At 36.1% G+C, this 19693-nt stretch overlaps 1 protein-coding gene across 10 annotated transcripts in view; it reads right to left on the bottom strand.

Annotated features, from left to right (window-relative positions):
• PDE1C (phosphodiesterase 1C) overlaps nucleotides 1-19693 on the bottom strand; it is a 749644-nt gene that overhangs the window by 44036 nt on the left and 685915 nt on the right. For all 10 annotated transcript variants that reach the window (XM_058296802.2, XM_071215096.1, XM_058296801.2 and 7 more), the window contains one exon: nucleotides 18709-18786. In XM_058296802.2, the coding sequence (XP_058152785.1) occupies nucleotides 18709-18786 (78 nt within the window). The remainder of the gene's footprint in view (nucleotides 1-18708; nucleotides 18787-19693) is intronic.

Below are 19693 nucleotides of genomic sequence, written 5' to 3'. Positions count from 1 at the left end.
GCATTCATTACCAAAATCAGTTGAGCACTGAAGTTATGAAGGCTTAATTTTTAAAATTAACTCAAAGGATTCCAGGTTATTGCTACAGTAGCACAACCTTGGGTATGAGCCAGAAGTTCTTAACCTTTTTTGTTTAATGGACACCTTTGCCACCAGGTGAAAGCCATGAACCCCTTACTAAGTACACAATATACTGTGTATTATTTAATAACTATAATACACCCGCACCAACCTGTCCCCACAAGAATGTTTTTTTTAATTTCAATTTAAGCTGAGAACCCATGGGAGGAGTAACAGCTAGTGTGCCCCCAATGGCTACTGCCTTTGACCTATTTTCCCTACCACCTATCTTCTCACACCTCTGGGGGTGAGTAGAGTTAGTGAAAATCTGGTATACTAAGGTGGAGAAAACAATGAGAAAGGAAAAGTTTGAGAAGTCTGCCTTAAAGATAAAGATGTTTCTTCAAGATCAAGGCCAGGAAATGCAATCAAGGATGATTCCAAGTAAAAATGATCATCTACTCAAAGATAGCAACATATCTGATGACTGAATGTGTGGTTGCAAAGGATACTAGAAAAAGGGGTGCCACAGAGGTGAGTCATTGCACTGTCAAAATACAGGACATGCAAGAGTGCCCATGTTCCTTCTTTTTGGTAGGTCCATCCCAACATCCCTGATACATCTAGACAGATATAAATCAGGATATTCTGCTATGAGGTCACAGTTCATCCACTAACACCCCTTATGCTCTCGCTTGCCAAACGACTTTCTGGTATGATTTGACTTCTCAAGTAGGTTTTCCTTCAAGAGAGAGAAGCCACTGACTGGCCAGTTGACAGGAGCATTCTAGTGTACATGGAAGGCAGATTTCCCTTGATTCCATTCAAACCACGAATTGGTCACAAGTGTTCATTTTAGTATTGACAAGTCCTCTGCAGCTTAATCAACTTTTCATGCACTCCCAATATGGAATTTCTCAGTCTGCCATCATGTTAGGCCTTTCTTGTTAATTAGCAGGCCTCTCTCTCTAGTAATCACATCCATCCTATGCTCCCAGGTGAAGAAGAAATTGTTTGTTCCCCAAACAAAACTGCTCTTACATACAGGACAAAATGATGACTCGCAAATGCATTTCACTTCAAAACTCCTATGGCAAGAATTCCCATTTTGCTATAACCTCTGCTGTTAAAGAATTGTCTGAAGTGCAGGTTATGTAACACAAAGTGGGATAGGAATTTGAACTAAGATGTCCATTAAGACCACCATCCTCTAAGAATTGCTGTGTACCCATTAGCAATTTGATCAAAGTCATAATGACAGTAGCTTAGACAACTGTCAGTCTTTTAGAAATTGAGAAAATGCTGAATGAATGAAAAAGTACTCATTTTACTATAGTCGCCAAATCTAGGGTGTGTGGGATTAATTGAATTATTAAATAATAATAAGATGAGTAAGTGTGCAAGTGTTGCTTGGCTCTGGCTGGGCCAAAGCACCGCCAGTGTCGGCTACAAGTGATAACAGGAAGCAGCAGTGGGAGGAAGTAGCTGGGAGTGGAACAATGAGAGATAAAATGAAGCATCAACAATAGGTGAGGGCTTTGGTGGGTCTGAAATAGGACAGTCCTTTATAAAGACAGCCTGAGGCCATTTTCCTGAGTGGCATGGGGGGAAATGTTTGGAAGAAAGAATGAAGTGAGCGTGATTTCATGAAATGAGAAAACACAGTGGTCAATGAAGATGGCAACTGACAATGGCCTCAGTGTCTATGTAACCAACAAATGTTTGCCTTCTCAATAATGGTAGATGTGCCAGTGTGCTTGCTGCTTCCAAAATCCCTGTGCACGAACCTCAATCCTAGATAATCTCTGTGAAAAAGACAGACATGTGTCTCAGTTCTATCTGTGCCACGAAATTCGAGTGCCTCCTCCCCTTATCTACAGAGCAGGGCACACCTCGAGAACTGCTCTGAGCCTATTTATCTCTCACTGCTGGTTCCACTGCAGAGCAGGTCAGGATATTCGTCTGCAGCCCAGGACTGGAGTCATGTCCTTCAAGAAACTTACAAAAAATTTCACCGGAACTATGAATTGTAAGCACACATCTTGTATAAAGGTTCAGACAGTAATATCCTTCTATGATTTTTATTAATAACTTGGTAAATGTATCTTAATAGAACAGAAAGATACCTAACAAACTCAAAGTCATTCATTTCATTTATTTACTCCATTCCAAACTAATTTGGTAGAGGTGATTTAACCAGGGTTCTTAACCTTTTTTGTTCCACAGACCCCATAGCCAGTCAGGTAAAAACCACAAATCCCTTACTAAGTCCACACTATACTGTGTATTACTTAATAAACACATCACATACACACCAACACGTCCCCACAAGAATAATGTTTTTGGTGAATTTCAATTCAAGATCACAGATCCCTTTTTTTTTAAAATTTTTTTTTATTTTTTTATTGATTTTGTAAAAATATTACATTAAAAAAATATGAGGACCCATTCAACCCTACCACCCCCATCCCACCACTCCCCTCCAGCAACCCTCACTCCCAGCATCATGACTCATCCATTGCACCTGGTAAGTATATCTCTGGGCATCTCTGCACCCCATGGTCAATGGTCTACATCATGGCCCATACTCTCCCACAGATCCCTTTTTAAGAACCCCTGATTGGAAGGGAAACAAGAAGAACACATTCATTCCTTTAGGTGACTCTCGTGAGCCCTTAGCAGTCAAGGTCATGAGGCATCAGCCTTGTGAAGGATTAAATCACAGGCAAATACCTCTAATGCATGCAACTTTTAACTCACAATTAGTTGTTCCACTCACACTAACAGGACTATTGCCTCTGCCTCCTCCTCAATTTTTCCTGTACGGAGATCCTAAAGAGAAGTACATGAACAGTTCGGGAATTACAAAGAGTGCCCGTAAGGAACACCCTTTCCTCTTTGAGGAAATGAGCTGACAAGGTTGTGTCCTGACAGGCAAAGTAGAGAGCTAAGAAAATAAGTGAATATAATATATAAGTATACAACCATCTTATCCCCACACACAGAGTTTTGCTTGGTTTTGTTTTGTTTCCATATGGTGTTTTTGGTATGTATCGTTAAGATAATTCAGTGATTTTATTTGCGTAGACTTCAAGTGAAAGACACTCACTCCTGATTCTGTATTGCATTTTGTTAGTTTTGTTTTACTTTTATTTATGTTTTAGGAGAGTTTTAGAGAGATACATAAAGAATGATGTCTGACTATAAAAGCCACCAACCTTCGAACCAATGGTTATGTGTAGATAACTGTAGAAAGGGCTACAACAGTGTCCTGCTATTCACCTATCTATCATGAAGGTATAAGTGACATGATCTAAGAGTATACAAGGTCACTGCCATGAAGAGATATGAAATTAACCACAGAGAGGAACATTTATGTTCAGAAATGTACACTAATAACTGTAATTCCATGAGGAACATATGAAAGAGAGATAATCTGGACTTTCCTCCTTTGACCATGTTGCACTGATCATGAGACCACTCGTGTGTGGGTATCTTAACCACACACATTAATGAGAATGCGTGGCTCAATAAGTCTCAACATGCTACTGAGAGACATGGGACCTATCAGTAGGGACCAACATTGAGAATGTCACAAAATTTCCAATATGAAATGTCACCAGGAGCTATATGTGTGAAAAGTAGCATTCTATTTCCTAACTAAATCACAGACACCAGTCAGAGGCAGAATGACCAGGAAGAACACGTCAAAGTAAGCTTCCTTTCAATACTTATGTTAAAGTATTTCAGCAGTCAGGAAGACAAGCCTCATGCGTACTAGAACCTTGTTGTCTAATGAGAAAGACAATGAAACAAGCAGTTACTGTACACCATAGTTAGTGGTACGACAGAGCACGCAGAGAACATTATGGGCTGAATCTTAGATGAAAACATTACAATAACGTACAAATTACAATTACGTACAAAACAATAAGGTACGTAAACTACGTGGTAGGATATACCTTGGACTATTCACTCATGACAAATAGAAATTTATATTAGATTTCTTTGTTCTCAGACATGCTATCAACAAGCAACTCAATCCCATAACCCTCAGTTTCAAACCATCCTTATTAGAGTTTGTTTTGAGGAAGCAGGTAGTTGAGAAAACTAGATTGTCTTTAAAAAAAAAAAAACAGTTTTACTGAGGTATAATTAACATATAATAAACTGCACGTATTTAAAACAACTTGGTAAGTTTTGACATATTTACATACCAGTGAAATCATCACTACAATCAAGATAAAGTGATCTCTAAAAAGTTTCCTTGGGCCTCTTTAAATCCCTCCTTCCCTCCCGCCTCTCACTTCCACTCCTCTTGACCTGTACCCAGGCAACCACTGAATTGCCTTATGGATTAGTTTACATTTTTCTGGTGTTTTATATAAATGGAATTATACAGATTTTTTTGGGTCTGGCTTCTTTCACTTAACATAACTTTCAGATTCATTTATTTTATTGTGTGTCATCAATAGTTTGTATCTTTTTATTGCTGAGTACTATTCCATGGTATGAATGGACCACAACTTGTTTATCCATTCACCTGCTGATAGACATTTGAATTGTTTCCATTGTTGGCTATTACAAATAAAACTGATAAGTGTGTGTATGTTGTTATGAAATGGAATGTAAACTTGTTTTCTTTTTTCTTGTGTAAATTCTCAGGAGTGGAATGTCTGGATCATATGGTATATACATTTATCTTCTTAAGAAACTGCCAAAGTATATTCCATAGTGCTGGACCATTTTATATTCCCATTAGCAGGGTACAAGAATTCTAGCTGCTCCATATTCCTATCAACATTTGATGTGGTCAGTCTTCTTAATTTTAGTCATTCTAATAGCTGTGTAATGATACCTTGTGATTTTAAGTTTCATTTCCTTAATGAAGTCAAGCATCTTAACTGTGTTTATTTGTTAGCTGTATATTTTCTTGGATAAAGTATCTACTCAAACATTTTGCATGTTTTTAATTGGGTTGTTTGTTTCCTTAATATTGAATTTTGATAGTTCTTTATATACTCTGGATATAAGCCCTTTATTAGACATAGGCTTCTCAAATATTCTTCTTGAGTTTGTGAGTTGTCTTTTCATTTTCTTAATAAAGGCTTTTGAAGATTTTGAAGTTTTTAATTTTGATGATGTATAATCTATTAACTTGATCTTTGAAGGACTGTATTTTTGGTGTTAAATCTAGGAAATCCTTGCCTAACCCAAGATCACAAGAATTTTTTTACTACATTATCTTAACTAGAAGTTTTACATTTTACACTTAGGTTTATGAACCATTTTGGGTTAATATTTGTATATAATGTGGTATAGAAGTCAAACTTCATTATTTTGCATAAGGCTATCCAATTGTTCCATCACCATCCATTAATGACTATCCTTTCTCTGCTGATGTTCCTTTGCCATTTACCAAAAATAAGTTGTCCGTATACATGTGGATTTACCTTTGATTTTCCATTCTATTCCTTTAACCTGACTGTATGCCTTGATGCCAACACAATGCTACTTTGATTCCTGTAGCTTCATAGTTAAAATCTGGGAATCAGAACTACCTGACTAGGCTGCCAACATTTTTCTTCATGATCATAGTTGCTTTGTCTATTTTGGGTCTTTTGCATTTTATATATATTTAGAATCAGTCGGTCAATTTCTAAAAAAAAAATTCTGCTAGGATTTTTATGAGGATGTGTTAAATCTATAGATAAATTTGAGGAAAAGTGACATTGTAACAATCTCTAGAAAATCCCCTAAATATTTGGAAATGAAACAATACAGTTCTAAACAATCCTTAGTTCTGAGAAGAAATCAAATTGAAATCGGCAAGTATTTTGAAGAGAATGTAAATAAAAATGCAACATATCAAAATTTGTGGCATGCTGCTAAAGCAGTACTTGAAATGATAGCACTAAATCCCTATATTAGGAGAAAAAAAGATCTCAAATTAATGACCTCAACTTCCATGTTAAGAAACTAGAAAAAGAAAGTGAACTAAACCCAAATGCAAGCAGAGGAAAGGAAATAAAGATTAGAACATTAATCAATGAAATAGAAAACAGAAAAACAAAAGAGGATAGCAGTGACTTCTAGTCAAAGTGGTGAGGGAAAAAAAGAGAAAATAAAAATTACCAATAATGAAAACGAGAGAGGGACATTATTATAGATTCTACAGATATTAAAAGGATAATAAAATAATGTGAACATCCTTATACTGATTTAATTTCATTTTGATTTGTGAAGATATTAGGCATGACTTGAATAATTTTCAACTTATTGGGACTAGTTTTGTGTTCCAGAACATGGTCTATCTTGGTAAATAGTCAATGTGCCATTGAAGAGAATATGTGTTCTCCTATGGTTGGATGTTCTAAGAACATCAATTAGGACATGTTAGTTTATAATAATGTTCAAGTTTTCCTTTCCTTGCTGATTTTATGTCTACTTGTTCTGTCAATTAATGAGTGTTGGATATTAATGTCTCTGACTAAAATTGTGTTTTTTTTTCTATTTCGTTTTACAGTTCCCTTCATATGTTTTGTTGCTTAAATGTAAAGAATTATTATATACTCTTGATGAATGGACCAGTCTACCATTATGAAATGACCTTCTTTAATTCTGGTGATAGTCTTTGTTCTGAAATCCACCTTGTTATATATGAATATAGCCATTTCAGTTTTCTTTTGATTAGTGTGAGCACAGAATATAAATTTCCATCCTTTTACTTTTAATCTACTTGTTTCTTTACATATAAAGTTGGTTTTTGTAGACAGGATATAGTTAAGTCTTACAATCTGAGAATTTCTGTCTCTAATTAGGTGTTTAGGCCATTTACATTTAATGTGATTAGTTTTGCATCTATCATATAGCTATTTGTTTTCTATTTGTCCCCTCTGTTCTTTGTTTCTGATGCACTCTTATTTTTTATGGTTTCTTTGGGTAAGTGATTATTTTTACAATTCCATTTTATCCCTTTGTGGGCTTATTAGCTATAACTTTGTTATTTTAGCAAGTGCTTTAACCTTTGCAACCTAAAACTTTAGTTTATTTCAATTTGCCTTCAGGTGATATTATACAACTTCATGTATAAGAACCTTACAATAATGTATTTCCATTTCTTCCCTCTTAACCTCTATGCTATTGTTGTTATGCATTTTAGTTTTGTATATATTGTAAACCCCACAATACATTATTATTTTTGTTTAGATAGGCCATTATTTTTTTTATTCTTAACACCTTGTAATAGAAGAACATTCTTGTATTTGTAGTATTAACCAAAAACCTCATCCACCACTGAAATCAGTATGTTATACAGTCCCTAGATTAGCCTCTAGCTTTCTTTCAATTGACATTTACCTCCATAAGACTACCCCTTTCAGCCACAATCACATTTATAAATCAGCAATATTAGTTGTAATATAATGTATTACCATCAACTCTATCCATTTCCACACATTATAATCTAATTAAACATTCTATATGCATTCGGCATCAGGTCATCCTTCTCAAGCCACATTGTATCTCCTAGTAATACATACTCTATAGTTTAGCTCCATGAGTTTACTTTTCAAATTTAGTCCATATTAGTGGAACCATACAACATTTGCCCTTTTGTGTCTGGCTTATTTCACTCAACATGATGTCTTCAAAGTTCATCTGAGTTGTCATATGTGTCCCAACTTCATTTGTTTTTATAGCTGAATAGTATTCCACTATATGTATATACCACATTTTGTTTATCCATTCAATGGCTGATGGACACGTGGGTTGTTTCCATGTTTCACCAATTGTTAATAATGCTGCTATGAACACCAGTTTATGTGTAAATGTACTTTACATCCTTGCTTTCAATTCTTCTGTATATATTCCTAGCAGTGGGTTGGCTGGATCATATGGAGTTGTATATTTAGCTGCATGAGGAACTTCCCAACTGTCTTCCACAGAGGCTGCACCTTATTCCATTCCCACCAACAGTGAAGGAGTGTTTCTCCAAATCCTCTCCAGCACTAGAGGTTTTTTGTGTTTTTTTAAAATAAGGTCCTTTCTATATAAGGTGTAAATATCTCATTGTAGTTTTGATCAGCATTTCCCTAATAATTAGTCATGTTGCTAATTAAGTACTTTTTGACCATTTGTATTTTCTCTTTGGAAAAATGTCTAAGTCTTTTGCCATTTTTCAATTGGGTTGTTTGCCTTTTTATTGTTGAGTTGTATAATCTCTCTATATAACATGGAAATCTAACCCTTATTGGATATGTGTTTCTCAAAACTTTCTCCCATTGAGTTGGTTGCCTTTTCACCTTCTTAACAAAGCCATTTGAAGTACAGAAGTGTTTAATTTTGAGAGGTCCCTTTCATCTATTTTTTCTCTCATTGCTCGTGCTTTGGGTGTAAAGAAACCATCACCTACTATAAGATCTTGAAGATGTTTCTCTACCTTTTCTTCTAGGAATTTTATGGATCTAGCTTTTATATTTAGGTCCTTGATTGGTTTTTAGTTAATTTTTGTAGAAGGTGTGAGATAGGGGTCTTCTTTCTTTCTTTTAGATATGGATATCCAGTTCTCCCAGCACCATTTATTGAATAGACTATTCTGATCCAGCGAAGTGAGTTTGACAGCCTTGCCAAAAATTACTTGACCAGAGATGTGAGGGTCTAGTTTTAAACTCAATTCAATTCCATTGGTCAATATGTCTATCTTCATGTCAGTACCATGCTTTATGCCAGTACCATAATATTTTTACCACTGTAACTAATACGCCTTAAACTCAGAAAGAGAGAGTCCTCCAATTTCATTCTTTTTTAAAAGATATTTTTGACTATTTTGGATCCCTACTCTTCCAAATAAAATTGATAATTGGCTTTTTCATTGCTGCAAAAAGGCTGCTAGAGTTTTTATTGGGATTGCGTTGAATCTGTAGATCAGTTTGGGCAGAAATGACACCTTAACAGTATTCAGTCTTCCAATCCATGAAAAATAAGTGTCCTTCCACTTATTTAGGTCATCTTTGATTTCTTTAAGGAATGTTTTGTAGTTTTCTGAATACAATTCCTTTACATTTTTGGTTAAGTTTATTCCTATATATTCCATTCTTTTAGCCATTATTGTAAATGGAATATTACCTTGACTTCCTCCTCAGATTGCCCATTAGCAATGTAGAGGAATGCCTCTGATTTTTGAAAATTAATCTTGTATCCTAATGCTTTGCTGAACTCTCAGGTTAGTTCTAGCAGCTTTTCTGGGGATTCTTTGGGACTTTCTAGGTATAGGATCATATCATTAGCAAAGAGTAAAAGTTTTACTTCTTTCTTTCCCATACGGGTGCCTTTTATTTCTTTCCCTAGACTAATTGCTTGCTAGAACTTCTAGCACACTATTGAACAACAGTGGACATGGTGTCTTATTCCCAGTCTTAGAAGCATAACTTTCAATCTTTCAACATTGAGTACAATGTTAGCTGTGGAATTTTCACAAATGCACTTTATCATGTTGAAAAAGTTTCTTTATATTTCTATCTTTCAGAGAAATTTTATCAAGGATGCTGTATTTTGTCAAATGCCTTTACTGCATCAATTGAAATGACCACGTGATTTTTCATTTTATTAATGTAGTGTATTATATATATATATATTTTTTAAAGTTTATTTATTTATTTTTAATTTTTATTTTTTTTAAAGATTTATTTATTTATTTAGTTCCCCCCCTCCCCTGGTTGTCTGTTCTTGGTGTCTATTTGCTGCGTCTTGTTTCTTTGTCCGCTTCTGTTGTCGTCAGCGGCACGGGAAGTGTGGGCGGCGCCATTCCTGGGCAGGCTGCTCTTTCTTTTCGCGCTGGGCGGCTTTCCTCACAGGCGCACTCCTTGTGCGTGGGGCTCCCCCACGCGGGGGACACCCTTGCGTGGCACGGCACTCCTTGCGCGCATCAGCACTGCGCATGGCCAGCTCCACACGGGTCAAGGAGGCCCGGGATTTGAACCGCGGACCTCCCATATGGTAGACGGACGCCCTAACCACTGGGCCAAAGTCCGTTTCCCTGTAGTGTATTATATTGATTGATTTTCTTGTGTTGAAACACTCTTCCATAACTGGGATAAAATCCACTTGATTGTGGTGTATAACTCTTTTAATGTGCTTTTGAATTCAATTAGCAAACATTTTTTGAGGATTTTTAAATCTATATTCATTAGAGAAATTGCTCTGCTATTTTCTTTTTTTTTTTCTGTAGTATCTTTATCTGGCTTTGTTTTTAGGGCAAAGTTGGCTTCATATAATGAGTTTGGTAGTGTCCCCTCCTGTTCAATTTTTTGAAAGAGTTTGAGCAAAATTAGTGTTAGATCTTTGAATGAGTGGTAAAAGTCATCTGTGAAGCCATCTGGTCTTGGGCTTTTCATCTTTGGGAGGTTTTATGTGACAGTTTCAATCTTTGTACTTGTGATTGTTGTGCTGAGGTCTTCTATTTCTTCTAGTGCCAGTGTGGGTTGTTTATGTGTTTTTAGGAATTTGTCCATTTTTTCTATTTTGTTGGTATAGAGTTGTTCATAGTATCTCTTTTGATCTTTTATTTCTTGGGGTCAGTGATAATGTCTACCCTCTCATTTCTGATTTTATTTATCTGTATCTTCAATTTTTTGTTAGTCTAGTTAAGGGTTTGTTGATTTTGTTGATCTTCTCAAAGAACCAACTTCAGGTTTTGTCAATTGTATTTGTTGTTGTTGTTGTTGTTCTAGATTTCATTTATTTCTGCTCTAATCTTTATTTCTTCCCTTCTTCTTGCTTTGGGATTAGTTTGATATCCTTTTTCTAGTTCCTCCAAGTGTGCAATTAGTTCTTTGATTTCGTTCTTTTTCTTTTTAAATTTAAGCAGTGAGGGCCATCAATTTCTTTCTCAACACTGCCTCTGCTGTATCCCAAAGGTTTTGATATGTTGAGTTTTCATTTTCATTCCTCTCCAGATTTTACTGATTTCTCTTGCAATTTCTTTTTGACCCGCTGATAATTTTTTTAAATCTCCATATATTTGTGAATTTTTCCTTTTTTCTGCCTGTTATTGATCTCTAGCTTCATTCCACTATGCTCAGAGAAAGTGCTTTGCATACTTTCAATCTTTTAAAATTTATTGAGACCTGTTTTGTGACCCAACATATGATCTATCCTGAAGAAAGATCCATGAACACATGAGAATAATGTATATCCTGCTGGTTTGGGGTGTAATGCTCTCTATGTCTGTTAGGTCTAATTCATTATCATATTATTCAAGCTCACTGTTTCCTTATTTATCTTCTGTCCAGACATTCCATCTAATCCTGCGGGTGGAGTGTTGAAGTCTCCAATTATTATTGTAGAGATATCTATTTCTCCCTTCATTTTTGCCAGTGTGTGCTTTGTGTATTTTGGTGCACACAAGTTAGATGCAAAAGTACTTATGATTGTTATTTCTTCTTGGTGAGTTCCCCCTTTTATTAATAAATAAGGATATTTTTCATCTCTTATAACAGTTTTGCATTTAAAACATATTACATCTGATATTAGTATTGCTATTCCAGATTTTTTGGTTAATACTTGCATGGAATATCTTTTTACAGTCTTTAACTTTCAACCTGATCATGTCCTTGCATCTAAGGCGAGTCTCTTGTACACAGTCTACAGATGGCTCATGTTTTTTTTGCCATTCTGTCAGGCTACATCTTTTGATTAGGGAGTTCAATCCATTATCTTTCAATATTATTACTGAAAGGCATTACTTACTTTGTCCATTTTATTCTTTGATTTTATGTTTTCATATCTTACTATTGTTTGTCTTTTTACCCTTGCTGATATTTATTTTTACACTCTTCTCCAAGTCTCTTGACATTGTCTTTTCCTTTCAGGCTGCAGTACTCCCTTTAATATATCTTGTTCATCCAGCTTCTTGATGACAAACTCTCAGTTTTTGTCTGTGAAGACTTTAAACACACCCTCACTTGTGAAGGACAGTTTTGCTGTATAAAGAATTCTTAGCTGGCAGCCTTTCTCTTTCATTTCCTTAAATATATCATATCACTGCTTTCTTGCTTCCATGGTTTCTAATGAGAGATTGACACTTATTCTTATTGAGCTTCCCTTTCATGTGATGCATTGCTTTTCTCTTGCTGCTTTCAAATCCTCTCTTTATCTCTGCTATTTGACATTCTGAATAGAAGGTGCCTCAAAGTAGATCTGTTCAGATTTATTCTGTTTTGGATGCCTTGTCCTTCTTGGATATTGTTATTTCTTTCATAAGGATTGGGAATTTTTTGGTCATTATTTCCTTAAATATTTTTTCTGAACCCTTTCCATTCTCTTCTCCTTCTGGGGACACCTATAATGCATATGTTTGTGCATTTCACATTGTCATTCAATTCCCTGAGGCCCTGTTCAATTTTTTTCCATTTTTTTTTTCTCTTTCTGTTCTCCTGTCTTTTTCAAGTTCAGATGCTCTGTCTTCTAATTCAATAATTCTGTCCTCTGCCAATTCAAATCTACTGTTATATGCCTCTAATATAGTTTTTAAAAAAATATTTATTTATTTTATTTATCCCTCCCCCCCCCCCCCCCCCAGGTGGTTCTCTTGTCTGTCTGCTCATGGTTTGCTTGCCTTCTCCAGGAGGTACCAGGAACTAAACCTGGGACTTCCCACATGGTAGGCGAATGGCCAAAGGACTGAGCCACATCTGCTCCCCACATGTTGCAGCTGGCTTGCGGCATCTGTTCATTCATTGTGGCAAGTACAGTGTCTAGCTTGTTGCAGCAGGTGAGGCATCTAGCTCACTGCTGAGGTGTGGGTGTCTAGTTCATTGCAGTGGGTGCAGGTGTTTAGCTCATTGTGGTAGGTGTGGCATCTGCCCATCTTCTTTAGGAGGCACTGGGACCTGAACCAGGGACCTCCAATGTAGTGGGTGGTGCCCAATTGGTTGAGCCACATCTGCTTCCCTCTAATGTAGTTTTAATCTTATGTATTGTGTCTTTAATTTCCGTAAGTTCTGTTACTTTTCTTTGCAGGCTTTCAAATAGTTTTTTATGCTCACTTAGTGTCTTCTTAATATCCTTTATCTCTTTAGCCATATTTTCCTTGAACTCCTTGATTTGAGGTAGATTTATGTGAACTTCACTGATTAGTTGTTTTAAATCCTCTGTCTCACATGAATTTTGAGAAGCTGTATTTTAATTTTTCTTAGTATGGCTTGTAATTTTCTGTAATATTTAGGCGTCTGATTATGTTGTTGATTTTATTCTGTTAGTCAATTTCTCTTTCTTGCCTAAGATTTGTTTCATGGTTCTTCTTTGTTTTGTTTTTTGTTGTTCAACTTTTTCTAAAACTTTAAAATTTTCCTGCTTAGTTGATCAAAACATGTCCAGGGGCCCAGTAATGGGCTGCAGACCAGAACCATAGAGGTTTGGGAATAGGGATAAGAGAAACAAGCCTTGTCTTCCTTCATTTTTCTGGTCTCCTGGCAGATGGTGCTGTTTGCCAAATCTTTCCATGATGGTGGTTCTTTCAACTTGCTTGCTGATTTTCTGAACTGGTTAGAGTCACAATTCAAAGTGTGGCCCTGCTGTTTAAACTCACTGAAGAGAAACCACACTCAGCCTCCTCAGCCTCCCTTTTCCCAGGGAGAAAAATGCCTGTTCCGCTCTCAGTTGGCCTCCATCTATTGCTGGTTTCACCAAGGCTGTTCACCTCAAGGGTGGGAAATAGGCACCATTTCCAGTCATGGGAACTAGTAACACACGGTTTTCCTTTTGGCCTATATGTCTCTGTCCCAAATCCCTCCTAGACAATGCATGCAGCACTCTCTTGGTCTGTAGGTTCCCAATGAAGCTCCCTCAGACAGCTTTTGCCCTTCTTCCCCTGATTTGTAAGAGTGCTTTGTCCTGCTTGACCAACTCTGACACCATCTTCCCAGAATTCTAGTCAATTACCTTTTTAAAAATTAAAATAATAAGAAAAATACACATTTATCCATGTAGTTACCATTTCTAGTTTTCTTCATTCTTTGTGTACAACCATACTTCCCCTTGTCATGATTATCCTCTTATCTTTCTTTAATGTTTCTTGTTATGTGGGTCTACTGGTTATAGCTGCTTTCAGTTTTTCTGAAAACATATCCTTTCAGTTTTCTTCTTAAAGATATTTTTACTGGGTATAGAATTTTTGGCTGATTTTTTCCCCCCAGTACTTGAAGATGTTGCTCCACTGTCTCATTGCTTGCATTGTTTCTAATCTCATGTATGTTTTTATCTGGCTGATTTAATTTTTTTTTCTTCATCACTGGTTTTGTGTAATTTGATTATGGTATGACTTAGTGTTATTTTCTACATATTTCTTGTCCTGGGGCTTCATTGAACTATTGAACTTCTGGGATCTGTGGATTTATAGTTTTCATCATATGGCAAAATTTTAGCCATTATTTATTCAAATAGTTTTCCTTTCTTTCACTACCTTCTATTTTGGGGACTCCAATTGAACATGTATTAGATTACTTGAAGGTGTCCTACAATTCAGTGATGCTCTTTAAAGTAATTTTTATTGTTTCTTCTCTTTCATTTTGAATAGTTTCTATTGCTAACCTTTTCACAATTTTTTCCTTCTGTAATATATAATCCCATTTATTGTGTATGCTAGTAATCTCATCAGTGTATTTTTCACACCAGAAATTGTGTTTTTCATCTCTAGAAGTTCAGTTTGGATATATTTTTTAAAATATATATTCCACATCACTACTTAACTTTTTGAACATATGAGCTATAGTTAGAGTTGTTTTAATGTCCTTGTCTGTTATTTCTAACATCTGTTTCAGTTTTAGATTGGTTTCAATACATTTATTTTTCTCCTCATTATGGGTAATGTTTCCTTGCCTTTTTGGGTGCCCAATAATCTTGATTGGATGCCAGACATTGAAAATTTTACCTTGTTAGTTGCTGGATATTTTTGTATTTATATGTATATATCCTTGTCCTTTATTCCAGGATGTAGTTAAGTTACTTGGAAAAACTATGATCCTTTTTGGTTTTGCTCTTAAGTTTTGTTAGGTGGGACCAGAGCCACACTAGTCTAGAGCTAGTTATTCCCCACTACTATGGCAAGACAATTATGACCATTCTATCCAACACCACTTAAATTATCAAGTATTCGTGTCTAGCTAGTGGGAACAGACACTACTCCCTGCCCTTTGTGAGCATCAGGATTTTTTCCACTAGTCCTCCTGAATGGTTCTTTCCTCAGGTAGTTTCTTCTTTGCCTGGGTCAATCAGTACTCTGCTTAAGGGGGAACCTCATCATATCTCAGGAGTTCTATCCCTCTGCAGCTGTCTCCCCTCCAATAATTTATTCTGTCAACTCTAGCTATCTTGGCCTCACATGACTCTTATTCAACTCCTCAACTCAGGGAGTCTGCTAGGTCTACCTGGATTCTCCCTCTCTTTACTACCTGGAAACCCTCTCAAGGCAGTAAGCTAGGACAACTGTAGAGCTCATCTCATTTGCTTTGTCTCTCAGGGATCACTAACCTTTGCTACCTGATGTCTGGTGTCTTTCAAACTATTCTTTCATATATTTTGCCTAATTTTTGGATGTTTCAGGTGGGAGGGTAAACTAGTTCTTGATGCTCAATCTTTGGCAGAAGCTGATGGCCATTGATTGCATTTTGTCCACCCTTTCCACTTTTCACAACTGACTTTTATATTCCATGAACCAACATCCATAAACATTCCAATCCAATTCCCAGGACTGTCAATGAAGGAGAAACTCCTGCTGATCTCACTCCCTGGGACTTGGCTAAAAATCTTGAATGGTGTAGTTATAATCAATAAAAGGTGGGTGTCTTCTTTATCTCTACTAATGTGGTCAAGTGAAGGTTAGGGCAAGTTTGTATTTCTGGACAACCAAAGTAAATTATGCCAGGGCCATGAAGCTATGCTATTACAAACGTGGCTGGAAACACACTCAAAATAATTTATATGTGTGTCTCCCCACAAATCTCCTGATGACAGTGGGAAAGTTTAGGCACTGAGAGCATCTTGGCTCAGAGACCCAGACCTCTTTATGTTAGCACATTTGTCCCTAGGGGTAAGCAAGGTACTTTAAAAAGGCATTCATTCTTTGAAATGAGTGAGAAAATTAGAGCTGCAGGGTACTAAATAGACCTCAGTGGCCTGACAGAGATAATGTGCAACTTCAATGTATTCATTATGCCAGGATGTAATTTACGCTTTCGGCACACACTGCTTCCCTCTGTGTGCCCCTGCTCAGGGGGAGTTTGGGAATAACCAATTGTGGAACAGTTTTCATTGGGTCTCTCCCTGAATATGCACAATGCTGAATCTTTAAACCATAGTAGGTTTGATTACACAGGGCAGTGAATTGTGCCTGAGGATACTCTCTCTCAAGAATTGTAGAGAGCTGGTCCTGATGGTCTCCAGAAGTTGGATCAGGGGTAGGGACAGCTACATTCATCTGGCCATCAGATGTAAAGGGATCCATTAAAAGGGAATATTCAAAACATAATTGGTTATTTCTACATAGCTTTTAAAAATCAATATATCTACTGCTCTATATATTCCCTTACAATTTTTTTCTAAAATAGAGGGATTTAATGACTAAAGTGGAAAATCTGGGTGTGAATTAGCTTTTGTCCTGGGAGAGGTTTTAGACTAAGATAGTGTAAGTTACCGAAGCCCTAAGACCTTAGTCCTGATGGTACCAGAGTCGTGATGATGACTGATGTCATGTTAGTCAATCAAGGAAATTAAAACACAATGTTGCTCATCCCATGTTTGTACATAAGCTTGAAAGTACAATCTATGGACATACCAAGCCCCACATTAGGCAGAGGAAGATGCAATTATGGAGAGGGAAAGGAGTAGTCTTCAGAAAAATCTCTCCTGTATTTACTATAGCCTGCACACTGCCCTGTGAGATCAAGAATCTTGTTCATTAAACAGTCAAGCTTTATACTTATTTGTACTATACAACATGATAGCTAGTTTATTGCCCTCTTCCCAAAGCTACTTAAATGTTTTAAATACTTGGGGATAATTCAGTTAGAAAGGGTAGTGGTAAAATAAAAAGGCTTTATGAAGGCAATAAAACTTACCCCTAGTGCCCACATGACAAATTTATAGCATATATCTGTACACAATACAAAAACACAAAAAGATTCAAGACCCCATATTAAAAATTTTTGAATTGTTTTATTCTGGGCTTTTATGCTATTGGAATTCAGAAAGAGTAATGGGCCAGTCAGTGGACACAGGATGGGCCAGGTGTCCAGGAGCTGGGTTTAGAGCTGACACCATTCCCCTCTACTTCACAGTTTCTGGTTGTGTTGCATTGGCTTGGGTCTAATGTCTAAAGAGAAGTCTCTGATATTTGAACAAACCTTATCCATAATGGAGTCTGGCTGATAGATTGTCATTTTGAATTCTCTTATATATTGACTTTATCACAATCATTCAAGGAGGTTATACTCATTAAGTAAGTGGTTTCCATTTGCATACACAGACTGATGAAAAACTGCAGTTGTGTATTCCCCAGGAATTGTGTGACAAGACACCTGGAGAGAATTATGTAGCTGGTTTTGGAAGGAAAGGATTCAGTCTGATTTCGTGCATGCAAAGAAAGAGAGCATTTCCTAATGGCTTACGACTGAAAGCAAAAGGGGCTTCTCCCTGTATAACACACTGTGAAGGATGGTGTTCAGATTTCTCCCTACTCCTCAACCTGATTACCCAGTATTTTTTTTTCAAAGTATTCTAATCATACTCTTCAAAGAACAGCTAAGCATCACATACGTCTCTGGGGAGGTATGATTCAAAGAGAGTCTGGGACTCTTAACAAAAACCACACTCCAGAAACTTTCAATTTTACTTTAACATCATGTGCATGTATGAGTGAATAACTAACTAGGAAGGAACCCATGTGACAATGGAAACAATGAGATTTATGTAAAAGAGTGTAGGTTTCTCAATCTGATAGTTCAAAGACTAGAGGGTAATATGTGAATTTTCAGGTTTTAGAAAAAGTGATTTAACTGTACGAAAAGTTAAATCAGTGCTCAAAATGTAGGTTCATTCTAATTATGATTTAGGAGACTCTCTTAAAGTCTTGCCTCTTCAAGACTTTCTCCTGTTGGCCAAACTATATTCTACAACCATATATGTTCTCCAGTACTCGAGCCTCTGAACATAATGATAATATTAAACAAATTCCTGCTTTTATTCTTAACCAAAATAAATAGCTCTTTCAAGGTTAAAAAAAAAAATGTTAAAACTGAAAACATGAACATTTCTAATTTATGCTGCACAATTCACAGACTCGTAAATATATTAGCAGTATTTGTTATTCCTTTCCACTACAATCAGCAAGTCAAGAACAGACTTTTCATAAAGTTAAAAATGAAAAATAGCAAGCAGGAAAACAAAGAGTACAGAAAGAATTTGTGATGGAGAAAGTATGGTGGATATAATTCATAAATTATTAAAAAAGATAATAGTACTTCAAAAAAGTAGTGAAATGCATTTTCAGAAAATATATTTACAATGACTATTTTAATTTTAGGTATAATTCTAACAAAGCTTGCATCAAATTGAACATTTTATAGAAAAATGAAATGGGAATTATACTCTTACCATCTGTTTTCTTTGACTCATTTCCGACATTGGACTGATCTTTCTTGTCTGTCTTATTTTTACCATCTTTCAAGTCACCTGAAAGTAATAAACATGACAAACAGTATATGTATACAGCTAAAGGGGAAGTTATATAAATATCTCTAAAGCTGTCAAGATAAAAAACAAGTGCAGCATAATTTTATAGTCATGAGGGCATAACATGCCTCAGTGTAAATATCTTTTGTAACCACATATGTTAGGTTCTGGAATTTGGATTATGATTGGATTATGATCCAGAAAATAAGACTGAAAGTTCTTATTAAACAGGGTTGTATTTAAGTCTATGGGGTTTATCTTCAAAGAAAGGCAGTTCAGCTTTATTGTTAGGCTGTGAAGTGAGGAAAAACCGAGGTTAAATCAGAGTCCTACCAATTTATAGATATTAACTCCCCTGTGCTTCAGTTATCTTATCTGCAAAATGGAGATAACAGTACCTACCTTATAGTCATGTTCTGAGGATAAATGAGTTTAAAGGATGTAATTCATTGAAAGTGATATTTGGCACACCACTCAATGACAGGTGCTATTATTCTAAAACAGAGCTATAAGTAGGATTCTATTTAGTAGGCTTATCAAAGTATGTGTAATTTGTAAAAAGTTGAAAAAAAACCACTCTCATAGAAATGTAGAATGACCATGTGTCAAAAATGTATTTAACTTATTTATGAGGGAACCATTGAGATAGTTAGGCTGGTTCCAAAAGCATTTGAGGAAGTGGGCATTTTGAGGCACTAAAAATACATGTTAAAAGATTGCCAATGCTGATTTATTAATGTGATTGCGGCTGAAAGGGGTAGTCTAGGGAGGTGTCTTTCTAGAGATAGAGGTAGTCTAGAGATGTCTTTCTAGATGCACTACATAGTGATTTTGGTGGTAGGTAACAGCTGTGCTTAATAATACGAATACAAGAATGTTCCTCTACTAAAATATGTTAAGAATATGG

The sequence above is a fragment of the Dasypus novemcinctus genome, chromosome 5 (genome assembly GCF_030445035.2).
Source record: "Dasypus novemcinctus isolate mDasNov1 chromosome 5, mDasNov1.1.hap2, whole genome shotgun sequence".
Classification (NCBI taxonomy): domain Eukaryota; kingdom Metazoa; phylum Chordata; class Mammalia; order Cingulata; family Dasypodidae; genus Dasypus; species Dasypus novemcinctus.
This window is presented reverse-complemented; position numbering and strand designations above follow the sequence as displayed.